This window comes from Vanessa cardui, chromosome 8 (assembly GCF_905220365.1).
Source record: "Vanessa cardui chromosome 8, ilVanCard2.1, whole genome shotgun sequence".
In the NCBI taxonomy this organism is placed as follows: Eukaryota; Metazoa; Arthropoda; class Insecta; order Lepidoptera; family Nymphalidae; genus Vanessa; species Vanessa cardui.
The window spans coordinates 9,059,994-9,075,318 of NC_061130.1; the positions used below are offsets into that span (position 1 = coordinate 9,059,994).

A 15,325-nucleotide genomic window follows, 5' to 3' on the forward strand; every position below is an offset into this window, starting at 1 on the left:
TTTAACAACAATCGTATCGTACGAAATCAACCTTAACATTAGCAATATTTTTATATACATATAGGCCATTTCCGCCGACAGCTGCATTGGAATTATCGATGCGGTCTCCGATCGGATCTCTTTAGTGAAACAAACGCGCCGCGTTCGTTATCGGTTCATATATAACTTAACTGTGTAGTTAAGCTCTGTTTATAATAGTGTTAATAATTTCAATTTCGAAAGCACATTTTGCGTATTTCATGTAAATTTTATGTTATTTGTCATGGACTGTTTGTGTTATAAAGCAAATGTTACAAAAATATTATAATGATTACACGATTTGTAAAGTATTAATGACAAAAAACGTGAAAAAATATACCTTATTTTCTATGTAAGATTATATTTTGACGTATTTTATTTGAATTAAATTCGTTTAATAAAAAGGGGGAATGCTGGTTTTTGTCGGCTTTCTGTATCTAGCCAGATATGCTCTACCATAAGTAGATTACTTTAAAAAGACCATTTATAAGTGCTTTTCAGGGCCTATTTTAATAATATAAATTAGACTTTGAGTCGCTTACGTTAAATTGTAGAAAAAAATGTTGAAACTTATACTTTAGAAAATAAATGTCATAATTTAGTAACAATAAACATATTTCAATAAATTCTTCTATCAATAAATAATTTATAACAATTTACATAACGTTAACAAATCGTTAGCTACCAAACATCGGTAATGCAACTAACGACAGTCATTTACAGATGTCGCATTGATCAGTGCCTTGGAAAGATAAAAAGGCAATCACGAAACTCTCCGACTACCGAACCGAAAGAATTCTTTGATGTGCCGCCGAATGAAGATACGTCTCAGTACGTGTGTTATATTTAACGATTTTAGTATTCAAATAAGTTTAATCTATTAGGTTACATGATAGATAGAATCTTAATTTAAAAACTAGATTTATTATGAGATAAAACTGATGTGCTTTTAAAATGTTGGAGATTCAGGTTTTCTATCAATTTTATACTTATATAAGAAGATAAATATTGCAATTTTTTCAACATGTAGATGTGTGAAGTATCCGTCAACAGCCGGCTATTTTAATGGGTTTTTAATGACTTTGCAATACATTGAAATAATTGAAAACGTATTTAAATAAAACATGCCAAAAAAAAACTAAAACTTGCAAACGCGATAAGCTCTCAGCCACTTAATAAAAATCTGAATATTAAATCGAATCCACTAATTAGTATCCTCGAAAGATTATTATCTATACTTATATGTAAACATATAATACAACTGGAACAGGACGGCGTATGTATATGAATACAGATAATTAGGGAGGAATTTTAAATTTCTTACAGATTATAAAAATAACGATATTAGTCATTTTAAAAAAAGAAGAGCGTCGGTCATTTATAATTTTATTGAATGAAGTACATTCTTAGATATTTTTATTTTATTTAGTAAATGTAAATTATATTTAACACTGTGAAATGTTAGTTAAATAAAATCCATTTTCGAGGAATTGTTTTCATATTTATTACTTGATGTATCAATATCATCGCGTAAACGATTTACTAGTAATGAAAATACACTTAAATATGGCATTTCATTTCAACGTCAAAAGTACTAATATAAATATAGTCAAGACTTTTTTTTAAAGCCATGTAAAAATGAAATAGAATAAGCTATTTAGTGAAGGGGGCAGGCTTGAAAAATAATTACTGTGTGTAACCTCAGAAGAAAACAATTTACCCAGCTGTAGAATATTTATAGACTGTTACTTAAATTTTTATTTGATGTATTGTCAGTACTTTTATACGTGAAAATTAATCTTAAAATAAAAATTCCATACCATACGTAATAATATTTATATAAAATTCTAAGTGTATCAATTTAGTCCGATTTCATGCATCGTCTACCGCTATTACGACGCGTTGCGATTATATTAAGCGATCGTAAAATCTTAACATATGTACGCTGTACTACTTTCACCAATTTCGACGACTATAATGACGTTATGTTAAATTCAGAAGTACGTACTGGATATGTTTTTGTAATAGTACCTATTGGGTATTTTCATGTTCGTATTACATACGCTCGGTGAGAAATAATTGCCATTCATAGCGAAATAATTGGCTTTTTATCATCTATTTAATCTAGTAAACAAAAATGTGCTTTCCATTTGATAAATAAATAAATAATTTAAATGTACAAATCGATAAAAAATAGAAAGATATATTATTACAATTTGATTATCTTATTGAAGAATTGGTCGAATTAATGAATGATGAATATAATGTTACTGTAACAAACACACGAGATAGGTAAGCAATTAGCGCACATATGTATTTTGTATATAAGATGCCAAGTCAACAACTCCTTTGATTTAAGGTTAAGCCACTACGCTTGAACAAGAGGAATTTTAGTTTAAATTTAAACGGAAATAAGTATTTTTTAACTGTTGCGGATCATCTTTAATCACTATAAGCGTAAATAAAGTGAGATATGGTACCTTCTAAGATGGAGTCCATCGTTTGTCGATACAAATTATTTCTCATTCTAACAAAAAACAGCTCTTCGGGTCTTTCAGGAAGGAAGTAAACCACCAGCTCCGTGTGAGCTGAGACAGGTTTCACAGCTTCGTAGACGGGCTCGCCTTTGACTTTAGTACAGACTAGGTTAACCTGTGTGAAAGACACGATGGTGTTAGTTGTATTTAATCAGACTGATCCAATTCATTTACCTACCATCATGGTAGGTTTATATATCATTATGACGTTTTTTTGACATCTTCGAGTATGAGTCGAATCAGTAATGTATGCATGTGAAAAATTTTAGATTCGAAATAACAACGCTCGATAACACCAGAATTCAATCCACGGCACACAATATAATCACATACAAATTTAATCTATAGATTTCTATATATGTATACTGGTCTGTCATACTAGTATGTATATTACGATATAAATAGTAATTGACGTAAATACAAGATAATCTTAACAATACACTTACTTGAGGTCCATAATTTTCCGAAACTCGCAAAAATCGAACCCAATTACAGTGTCGAACCTGAACCCCTCCTGACGTGCAAACTTCGTCAAACAAACCAAATCGATGACGTACCTGTAACAAATAAATACAATATAAATAACTTTAATAACCAAAATAATATTCAATACCCTAAAATATCAATTAATTAATAAATTATAATAAGCTAATATCTTATTTTTATAATTAAACGTTCACACTCTAAACAGATAAACATTACTCTACGAGGCTGAGCCGCAATCAGTTTAAATACAAAATTATCAACATCGTAAATATTATCTAGCTACTAGTTTACCATTCCATTACTAAAGGTTAAACACCTGAATATAATGTTAAATGATTAAAAACCAATATTTCCCTAATTAGATTAAAATTAATTTTATCATCTCTTCACAGCAGTTTGTATAATTTTTATCACTTTTATGAACGTTTTTCAACTATTTTATACAGCTTATCAAATCTTAACACTTCGGTTCTTGTGAACGCTTAAAGAAGCTTCTGATGTTGCCGCAATTTAATTGGTAATATCGTGATCATAACGTAAGTTGGAAATAATCGTGTATGCAATCTATATATTAATACGGGAATATCGAAAATTGTTGTGAGTTTTTTTTAATACGTTTGTAAAACAGGAGGTTTTCAATTCGGTTATATTTTTTATTTGTTACCTTTTTCATACTTACTGTTTCTGTTTAAATAACCATTGTATCGTATTCGAACAGCACTGCGATTGTGTAAGGATTTACTTCATGCCTCACTCATGAAATTTTGACAATTAATTTTGGGGGATACGCCATTTTGAGACATGTATATTATACATTTTATAGTTAATATTGGCGATGTCGCATATCACAATTATATTTCACATTCGTTTCCTGCAGTGAATTATGAGTTTCTTTTATATAATACATCTACAGATTTTAAATTAAACCCACAAAGTTTTCACACATTTAGACAACCAACAAATCTTCACAAATTAATTTTTTATATATACTTTGGAACATAATATTATAATCGTTTATTTATTTTTAAGTAAATATATATTTAAAACTAGCATTGATTTATTATTCGGTGGCAACGAATTTATCAAATTGTAAAACAAAGAAATAACGTTTATCGTTGGACATCAAATTTGATAAATATTCAATTCGAAAGTAATTCAGATGCTAATATAGACATAATCTTTTACAGCTTCCAACATTAAGCCTAATAAAAATGCAAATTTATACTAATATTGTACCGTGGCAACTAAACACCATATAAAATAAACTATATATCAGATATGAGATTTTGGTTTAAAATTAAATGTGACTAAATTATGAGATGATATAAATAACAACATTATTTATTAACATTAAGTGCCTAGATGTATATAAATATGATTTAAAAATAGTTACTATATAAATTATAACCGTGTATCATAATTGGTGGTAAGAATGCTAGCAGCATTACCCCGTTGAATCGCAATTTTGATCCTCAGGACTAAAAACTAACCAGTCCTCCTGTCAAAAGTGGATGCAATGAGGCGAGGTGTTATACTTTTGAATAAACCTTTTTGCAGCACAACTCAAAAAAGTTATATAAAAATAAAGTAATCGACATAAGCTATTTATGAATTAGTCATATAATTTTTAAATACAAGCGTTTATTAGTTTGTGTATCGTTCATCCAATTAAGTTAAAACTTTGTGCAATTTACGTTGGCACGTGCGTGAAGGTTTCTGCTATACCGGTAGTACACGAGACGGTGGCGTCGTGATTGGAGTTTTAACGGATAATTGCTTTCGAAAAATCCAAAGAGACAACATCGCATGCCAGTATTTAATAAACAAATTTTCATTGAATTTAAAATATGTTTTTTTATTTTTATTTTCCGGTTATTGTTCATAGTCTTAAGTCGTATCATTGTTTATTTTTTATTGTATTTTTTTCTTTAATCGTTATAATGATTTCATTAAATATTAATAAATATACCCTTTTGTTGGGAATTTCGCGCTTTGAACGGTTTGAACGAGGGTTAATAAAAAACAGCTTATTCTATTCATTTGTGTCAAATTCCGTTTCAATTCCCCAAGGCGTTGGTAAGGTGTGCCAATCGTAAAAACTTTCACTTTTCTCGTAGATTTAATATTTATTCGTACATATAGGGGAGAGAGAGTCCTACAGTACCGTCACCTTAAGGTTTATCTACAAAAAATCAAAATACTTAAGATTATGTGTTCAATACCTCCTGATATATTTACAAGAATTATTGTACTATTAATAAAAATAACAAACAACCAACTATTTTAGAAATATTCAGCTTTATTATTGCAATTCAGAAAGTTGACCTTCAGTACCGGCCAGTAAGAATGTCACCATTTAGACAATACAAAAATCGCAAATGTATTGATTGGATAGCTCCGATATAGTCGCACAAGCCTCATGGACCCAAATGTGACAGTTTCCGCACTGTAACCTATCTTCTTCGTGACATTCAGCGCACAAAGGGCAAACTGTCTCTTCTTCAATCAGTCTGTGAGTAGGAGCTAGGTTTACGTTTGTATTTTTTTTTACTCACATCTTTTCCTGACAGTGACCCTTTTCTTGTACCACCTTTTTCTGAAACTTTAGTTTTCTTGTTATGGTTTTAATTTATAATAAAATATGTATCTCGCTTGAGCGCCGTAGCTCATGTATAGGAAGTATCAGGTATTGGCAAGCCCTCTAAAAACTAAGCTCTAAAATAGGTTTGCACACATATTGCAGTTTGAGCAACAAAATCGGGGACAATATTCGGTACTTTTTCTACAGCTTTATTCATATCTGCCGTATCCCAGGCGCTCGCTTCCAATATCTCAGGAAAAATTATGTTATTAAAGTTGTAACCTAATGATTATTATTCAGTTGTGCATTATTAAGAAATTTATCCTAACATGGCATGTGTGAACCAAGCTAAATTATATAATTTTACCTTAAAACGGTTTCGTTAATTTTTAACTAGAAATGAATAAGCCGTTTCGTAATATCTCACGTAGTCTGTATATATTATTTTCAACGTAGTTATCATCATTAGCTCAAATGTTTCACAAGAAGCGAAGATCACTCGTGTCTGCTTCTCAGTAACATTCGCAGAGCTATAGCGACCCCTAGCCATCACGACCGATTCAACCTGTTCGTGTTTATATAGAATTACTAGCTACCCGACGCGACTTCGCGTGGGTACAATAGCCTTTATGCAACTTTTAGATTGAAGAACAAATATAAAAAGAAAAATTCCTGTAATTTTATTATCTCTCTTATAATATTCGTGTATTTCACATATAAACCTTCCTCTTGAATCACTCTATTTATTGATTAAAAACAGCCCCGAAATCCGTTGCGTAGTTTATAAGATCTAAGCGTACAGAAAGCGACTTTGTTTTATACCGTATAAAGATAAACCTATTATAGAAAATAGCAAAGTTTAGATATTACATTTGATTAAGGATAATACTTAATAACTTAAAAATAATTAAATTAATTGAAAGACTTGCCGCCATTTCAAAATTGCGCCGTCATAACTAATCATTTTCGAGACACAGATTCATACAATATATAATTTGGAATCCATTAAAGCGAATATTTATATATGAACAAAAAGACAGGCTTAATATATTTCCTTACAATAAATATTTGCAAAATTAATTAAATATAAATAACGTTTCGATGTTGTTTAAACGTTTTTTGAATACAAGAAGCGCGCCACTGGCGTTTTGTTGCGTGTGTTCTTAAAAACCGGTCAACTGCCAGTTAGTATCGTAATAGCATAAGATTTAACCGTAACAAATGTTAAATATTACTCTTAATTGCTGGAATACAACTAGATGCATATACAATTATGAGTAATGAACACGTGTTTCGAATAAAAAATATGAAAGAACCATTAAACAATTATTAGGTCACTAGTATTTAAATGATCCAAGATTAGCGGCTACATATTCTAACAGGCCAAGATTATTAATTGTTTAATCACGTTCTATGATTTCAGGGTTAATTCAGGTTTCATGTTTTATGACCCTGGCTTTTATATGAGCTGGCACTACAGCTAGTATCCGTAACTAATGCTAGAGCTGAGAAGTATCCGTCGACATTTTGTTGAAATATTCATATCAAAGGAATTTAAAAATTAGCGACAGTTAGACATACGAAATTTCATAGTATAATTATGTCGTAATGTTGAAGGTAAATTATATGGGTGCATGTACACGTAACTAAAACATTAATATCGTGATTGCGTTTTTAAACAGAAGCCAAAATGATTGTCCGCCTCGGGCTTGCATTACTGACATCTCTGCATGCGATATCGGTTAAACTTAGGTGCTGTTTGTTTCCATTATACATATAAAAAAACGTAACCGTTGCTTTTGGGTTTTCGATTAAAAAATTAACAATCATATATATTTTATAAAGTTTTTGACATTATGTAAATTAAATATAGATATAGTTTAACTCTAATTGAACTTTTACTGGTAAAAGTATCTTAAACATAGTATGTTATCATTTAACAAAATTATCTCCAAAAAAAGCTTAAATATATATTTATAGTAAAATATATTATTCAAAAAATATTAGCTACAATACAAAGTAGGAAGAGCTCTTTAAAATAAAATTTTAAACATTCATTGCATCAATAAACATTTATAGTAAAAAAGTTGATGCAGGACACCGAGTTCAAACATCGTCACTTTCGCTATTAAATATTTTATATATTATATTATGAAATAAGTTTAAATAAAATTATTAAAAATATATAACACAAAGAGAAAGAGAGGGGAAAGGTCGATTGGTAGCATTACACTTTTCCTAACGTCACGGTTTCTCCCAATTCGCTTTACAGTGAGTCGCGTAAAAAAACGCTCCAAAAAATAAAAAAGTTCTAAAGCTATATCGTTCGTGCACTATATTTTCGTAACAATGGAGACCAACACCGTGATTGCGTTGCCCAAGGCGATTATTTGACTCACATCTACAAAATTGCGTCGGCCGCACGCGTTATTATGCACGAGAATTTATACTGGGTAGCCTCGTTAGAATATACGATCAAGTTGAACGGAAATTAAGCGAAAAAAATATAGATACTGGACCTGCGTTATATGTTATATATGAACAATTTAATTTCAATATTTATAGTGTAAGCAAAATTTACTTAATCAATTAACATACATTCTGAACCAAGAACTACAAGTACAAATGGCGCATGTCTCTAATATTTCAAGTTAGTTAATTACAAAGTCCAAAATGACTAGAAAACTATAGTGTACCTATAAGTCGAGATGTAGGTATAGACTCTGATTAGTCATATGTTTAATTCTTGAAGTCTCCTCTTTATATAAACATTTTATTCAACTTTAATTCGTTTATCTTCTTATACATCCATCCATGTCCGTGATTAGTCTGTCCCGTCTACATTTAAACTGATACAATTACGCATCATAAATCGTTTAATGTATAAACATTACATTATAAGTAGGTCCATATGTAGGCGTAGGTGTAAATAAATCATTCCTAAGAAACACACCAAGGGTCCAAAGCAACGCGTGCTCTTACAAATGTTCAGTGATTGTGAATCGTGAAGGCCGCGGGTAAGCATCAATAACACTCGAACATTTTAGCTGGATACGCGTTGAGATTGAGCTGGTGAAGCCACGAAAAACAGAGAGTATAAATATATTATGTTAAAAGAAAAGAATTTAACTAATAAAATGTCGTAAATATATTTTTAAACGTTATATAACGTGTAATGTTAGTACGTATAACGGCAGAAGGTATTTTTGTATCGTGTCGTGATAAGATATGCATTACATTGGCAACTGGCTAAAATAATAATAAAAATTTAAAAAGCAGAAAATTGCTATATAAAACCTCTTTTTATGCACCCATCTGTCGTCATTTCTTTAGTACCCATTTTGTATATATTTCCGGCAAAAATTTTAATAGCAGTAAAATAAGTGTAACTCTTAAAAATATTATAAGTTTATTTCTGGAGACGTTTGTATCCAAACCAGCACGTGTCTTTACAAATGTTCAAAGATTGTAAGTCGTGAAGCCCGCAGGTGAGGCGTAATAACAGGAGGTTAATGCAATACAAGTACGGAAGCCGAGTTAAGATAGAAACTACAACAACTGTCCAAGGGCAGTTAAATTTTCATTCAAAAGAACTTAAATCCATAAGTTTTCAGACAATTTTAGATATTGAATATTAAGTATTAATTATACTTTAACTTTTAAGTTATTTAAGTAAAAACAATTTTGAGTTCTTTTTCATTTCAATTTCAATCGAGATTATTATATATTTTTTCTACAATTATTTATATTTAATATAAATTTCTTTGATATTCATTTCGAGATTTATGAAAATAATATGTTTCAAATACTAGACAAATAACTGTTTCAATATATGCGTTCGCTTGTAACTCAAACAATATGACTTGAGGGCGTATGCTTCAAGTGGCATAGTCATGATCCAAATTGCACCTCATTTCATACGGAACCCGAGTTTTACGATTGTACCAATTGTCAGCTGTGCGTTAGGATTGGAAATAAATAATAGAGTATAAATAACATACACGCGGACGTAACTGACAAGTAGCACGGGTAACTGGATTAAATTCATATTATGGAATGCCTACAATTACCATCGATCATTTGAAAATTATAGATTTACCTTTATTTTAAATAATACATACCTTTCATCTTGTATACATAATATAATAAAGGCGAAAGAAACACAGTGAGGTAATTTGCATATGTCTTAAAGAATTCTGTGATATGTCAATCTGACTTGTAACAACGCTGTATTTAGGTCATTGATTGTAAGACGGGTTAACTTGCTGAGTTAAAATTATACCAATTTTATCCATGGTGAAATATACGTAAACTATGTAAATAAACCATATAGAAATTAACTTTTTTTAATTAATGCCATTTTTATAATGGAAATTAATTAAGTCTTTGAATACTGTTTTATATGGGCAAGTAAATAATCTTTCTACGATATTTTTAGATTTTGCCAATAAACGTACCTAGACTATCATTTAGTCAACCCTCTGGTTTAAAACTTAGTAATTAGATTGGTATCTGGTTAATATCTTGTAAGCGATTTCATGCTCTGACACCTACCCCATAGTGAACCGCATGGTAAATAAAGCACGTGATACACTGAGCCGTGACGCGTGCTGTACCCGTCACGGTCGGTATTGCACGCAATTACCGTGTCAACGTAACACGCTTACGCTTACATGATAAATCGCCAATTGCCTGTTTAACGTTGAAAGGATAAAATATGGTATTAAAGTATTGTTCACTATTTGCCGCAGTGTCAAGTATATTTTACGACACGTTTAACGAGTTATTTTGTAGTTTATTTGGGTTTTGTCATGATTAAAATAGAAGATAAGTTTTAGAAGTGTAAGTCAGATTTAAGCTGAACATGACAGTATAAAAAGGATACTTAATAATACTGATGCGATGGCATCTCACTGGATGCTGAATTATTTAAACCAGAGTAAGGTTTAAACATGAGGGATAATATAGTTATACTTTCGATTCCCTCACTCTTTAAATCCGATGGGATGGCAATCCGACACGACTAGGAAGACAAGGTGTAACTTATTTACCCAAACTTTGTACAAATCTCAATAATACCTAGGCAGCAAAACCGCAAGGAAGTAATTAACATTAAAGTGTAATTATAACGAATTCAATTTCGTCAAGAGTGAATAATCGTAAATTATAGTAGCATTTACCTTTTTTTTTATAAACCAATTAAGTGCAAACTATTTGAGACATGTTTATTCAATTATCATTATTATCAATGTCAAGTACTTTACTGATCAGAACAGGATATGTCACGGTCTATTATGCCACGTGCTTCGTGCGTGACAGACCGTGTCATAGCGTGATCGAATATGAACTTTTGTTTTTTCACTATGGCTTTATATGTATATTGTTAACTAATTTATGATAATGTTAATATTACAAGTTATTTTTAACCTTTCTTTCAATAACTATTCTAGTCTTTATTACTTCCTGCTTCTAATTTGTAATAGATATCAGTGGAAACGTGATTAGTTTATGTATTATTTTATTGTTTTTTTCATATTACTGTTTTATTGTACTTTTTGTTTCTGGATTTATTTATTATAAATTAAAAGCTATTGACTTTTTTTTTTAATACACATTTATTGAGGGCCGTATCTAATCCAGTACAAATGACTCTCTAAATAGCCTTTTGTATGTTTAGAGGACAAGATGTATGTTTTTAGTACATTAACTGGAATTAAGTTCGTGTGTTGTTTCACTAACTTAAAAGAACACGTGCTTTACCGTCTTTCGGTATTGTTACGGTCTGATATACCACGTGTTGGGGTGGGTGCCAGACCGTGTAATTGAGTTAAAAGATTACACATTAACTGACTTCATTAAAAAATAATTTATAGTATAAACTACCAATAGGTACAATTACATTTTTTTATACAAGGTTTTTTTTTTCTTTGAAAACAAAATGGCATTTAATGTCAATAAACTATCTGACACAATTGATCTGGTTAGAATAGTTTTTCAATTTGCAAAAAATATGTCTCGGTAATGAATGATTTAATAAAAAAACACATACAATTATTTATAATTTAAAAAAAAAAAACTTATTAAAAATCTACTCAACACGAGATATGTTATGTTTATCATAACTTTGTGTTAGAAATTTTTTTTTTAAGAATGTACATTCCGAGCTGGGAATATAATTATGTAAATTGGTGATACAACAGTATATGAATAAAGTATATTTTGATATGGAGGTGGCGGGACCTGTCTGGATCCACAAGATGGAAAACCGAAAGCTTTGGCGCACCTACAGAGAAGCATATGTCCCACGGTGATCATCCACTCAAAAATATAGGTTATTTGTCGTCAGCCAATATCATCGAAAACGAAGAGTACTTGAAATTGTATATCAATAATTTTATATAATATTCTCTGACTTATCTAAAACGTAATTATACTGAATTCTAATGTGTAAAGTTGACCATAAATTTATGATTGTTAATTAAATAAGAAAACTCAACGATTATAGTAATCGTTAGTTTTTTAAAAGCGTTGAGTGCATACACCAGTTACCAATGAAAGTGTTTCAAACTCACGCGTCCCACTGCGCTTTGTATCATTTTCGACGCTTCATAAAGCGTAAAATTGGATTATTTATTGTTTGTCTCTGAATACCATTCCGCTCGTGATCGAATCGTGATCGACTTTTTTGTTTACAAATTAGTATTTTCGGAATTCTAAGCGATGGCATAAAGTACTTTGCGTTTTTTTATTCTACTCCATGACTACCTTGTAGCTAGTTTCCACATTCAGCTGTGCTTAGAAGTTTATGTGTTACGCTCCCTTGCATGAAAAAGTCTTGTTTCCACGCATGATCTCTCGCCATGTCAAATTATAGCTCCATTGATCTATCACAATTAAAAAAAATATGGTGGTACAGCAGCTGTACTTACGCTTTTGTCTTGTAATATCGTCAAGAAAGTCTCGACCTTAGAATTCACTATCACGGTCGAAATTATATTCGCGGACACTACTGTTTTAAAAGTCCTTTTATAATATGATTATTTAAAAATGATAACGACTTGAAAATAAATCTTAAACAATCAAACGTTAAAGGGACGAAAAAAACACTAATTAAAGTAAGAATTTTAACGCTAATTGGTCAAAAATTTTCGAGTACCAAAACCAGACTTAAAATTAGTACAGTATCATTTAAGCAATCCAAATTCTAAGGCAACGTCAAAAAGAACGCAATAATCTAGAGGAATCTGCAATCATCGCGTCACAATTTTAATCAAGGGTCCGTCGGATTCTATCGCTTTTTTCGCATCCAGATTCCAAAGCGACGTAATAATTGCGCAAAATAACAGGGCGGGGCGTAGGACGAAGATTCAAACAGTTGCATTTCGGTAGGCGATCCAGACTGGATAACTTCTAGAAGTGGCTAATATACTATCTCTCCCAATACAAATTCAAATCCACTCTGTAATATCCATTTTAGTAAAATAGAGCGTTCCCGTGTTTAAGAACACGCTTCTGCACTTTAATATGTCCTGCGTAGCTATTCTAACTTTAGGTTAGCCACAGTGGCTGAATTGGGGAACATCATCATCATATCTATCGCGCGGAAATTACTCTATAATCAAGTTCTGTTATTCATCATGTTTTATATTACGAAGAGCTTAAAGCGTTAATTAATATTTTTCTAAAGAAAAATATTATTGACGCTTCCACTGTTCCCCAATTCATATCCAGCCATCTTAAATCTTTCTCTTACGAACCCATAAGCTTTGTAATTATTTCATAATTGGTGGGTTGAAACCGCCTCAGTAGCCGATACATCACGGATCCATATTAAAACTAAAGCACCATACACACTGTAATCTGGTGTTCAGACATACGAAATTAAAGACAGTATGTACCTTTCATACCTTACCATCGAAAATATATATTAAAAATGAAAATTGAAGTAGCTGCAATGGACATGTTATTTGGTTACATTATTAATAATATGTCATATTATTAATCAAAACCTCATTAGAAACCATTGAAGCATAAGGAAAAATACCGATATGTTGCTTCTGTGAATTCGCCACGTATAAAAAAGTATTTAATCTCTCGTCACAGTCTTAACACAAGCCTTATTATTATCTCCTAACTCCATTGATGGTCCGAACGCTTTAGGCAATGTTAATATGTCCGTTCTTTTAAACTAACTTTCATTTCAAATCATAGGTGCCGTTTTAAAATGAATAATAATAACTGCATCATATTAAAAAGGCGTTAGATGATAGTCGTGTAATATGTTAATTTAAATGGAAACATCATAAATTGCTTTTAAGCAATAGACGCAATTACTATAAAAACTATTTCGTGTTGTCCATCTCCTTTGAAATAAAAATACTAAAACAGGCAGACATAATAATATGTATGTGTAATAAGATTATAGCACCATATTGTGGTCATTAAAATAGGGAAAGGACAAAATACAATCCCAAAATGCTTGTTCTAATAAAATTGCTACAATATCACCAGTGCTTTGCTTTAAATAAAATTTAAACCGCTTAAAATAGGAACTTATCCTATCCACGATCTAAGTAACATTCTGCGGAATATTGCACGTTTTAGCAAATAATGTGAAATAAGAAAATAAATAATGCCCTGTCAACGTATGGATGTACTTCACGATATAAACAGTATTAAGGTGGATAGTTTTAAAGAAAAAGTACAAGTGGATCAATAAAATTTAAAATAATAATCTTATAATAAAAGATAACTTATATTGTGAATGTTATCAATGTACGAACCATTTAGATATACCAATTAGTTTAATTTAAATAAAATATTAAAAGTTACAAACCATAGTGCCGAGGAATTCAATTAAAAATTTTATTGCACGGCGCATAAATACAAAAAACAAGTTCAGAGCTCGTTGGAACATGATATAAAAAGGCCTAATTTATCCACCACGTCTGATCAATTATGCTATGCGACTCGAGTATATTCCCCACTTCCACATGCATTACTGGTTTCCGACAAGTGTTGTTACGAAAATTATTAAAGAGTAATTAGTAGATCGTGAACTTATCGAACTTACCGTTATCTTAAATGAGGTATACTGCCAAATAAATTTACAATAAATGCATTGATAAGCTTATTTAATCAGCTTGACAATGGTTTTAAAGAGACAAACAAAAAAATGCTTGTGCCATAAAAAATACAACATTATTTTGGACTTTCTCTTCTAGTTTTAATTAACTTGTAAAGTTTTACATTACATATTCCTACTAATATTATAAATGCGAATGTTTGTGAGGATGGACGTATGTTGGTTATTATTTCACGAAAAAACTACTGAACGGATTTGGTTTAAATTTTACAGTAATATACGTAGGTTATAAATCAGAATAATACATAGGCTACAATTTAAAATGATTTTAAGTAATTTGTTCATACTATAACGATACATTACAAGTACCCATGCGAATCCGGGGCGGGTCGCTAGTCAAATAGCAATTCCACCAATGTTGTAAACTGTTAACAATTGCTGTCTCAGATGCGTACCTTGTAGCGAACCTTTTTTCATCGACCGAGAATTAATCACTGGCAATCAATTCCAATTCATAACGAGTCGGATATAATTAAGAGAGTACATAAAGATTATCTATCGAATTAAACCACGCACCAGTTACCTATGTTTTAGAGGAGATAAATGTGTATTGCTTAG

At 30.8% G+C, this 15,325-nt stretch overlaps 1 protein-coding gene across 1 annotated transcript in view; it reads right to left on the minus strand.

The window, feature by feature from the left end:
* Window positions 1–15,325, minus strand: part of LOC124532172 (zinc finger protein 177-like) — a 54,763-nt gene that overhangs the window by 13,841 nt on the left and 25,597 nt on the right. Inside the window, exons 2-3 of the mRNA XM_047106904.1 lie at window positions 3,002–3,112; window positions 2,499–2,670 (exon numbers count right to left, since the gene is read on the minus strand). Coding sequence (XP_046962860.1) covers window positions 2,499–2,670; window positions 3,002–3,112 — 283 coding nt within the window. The remainder of the gene's footprint in view (window positions 1–2,498; window positions 2,671–3,001; window positions 3,113–15,325) is intronic.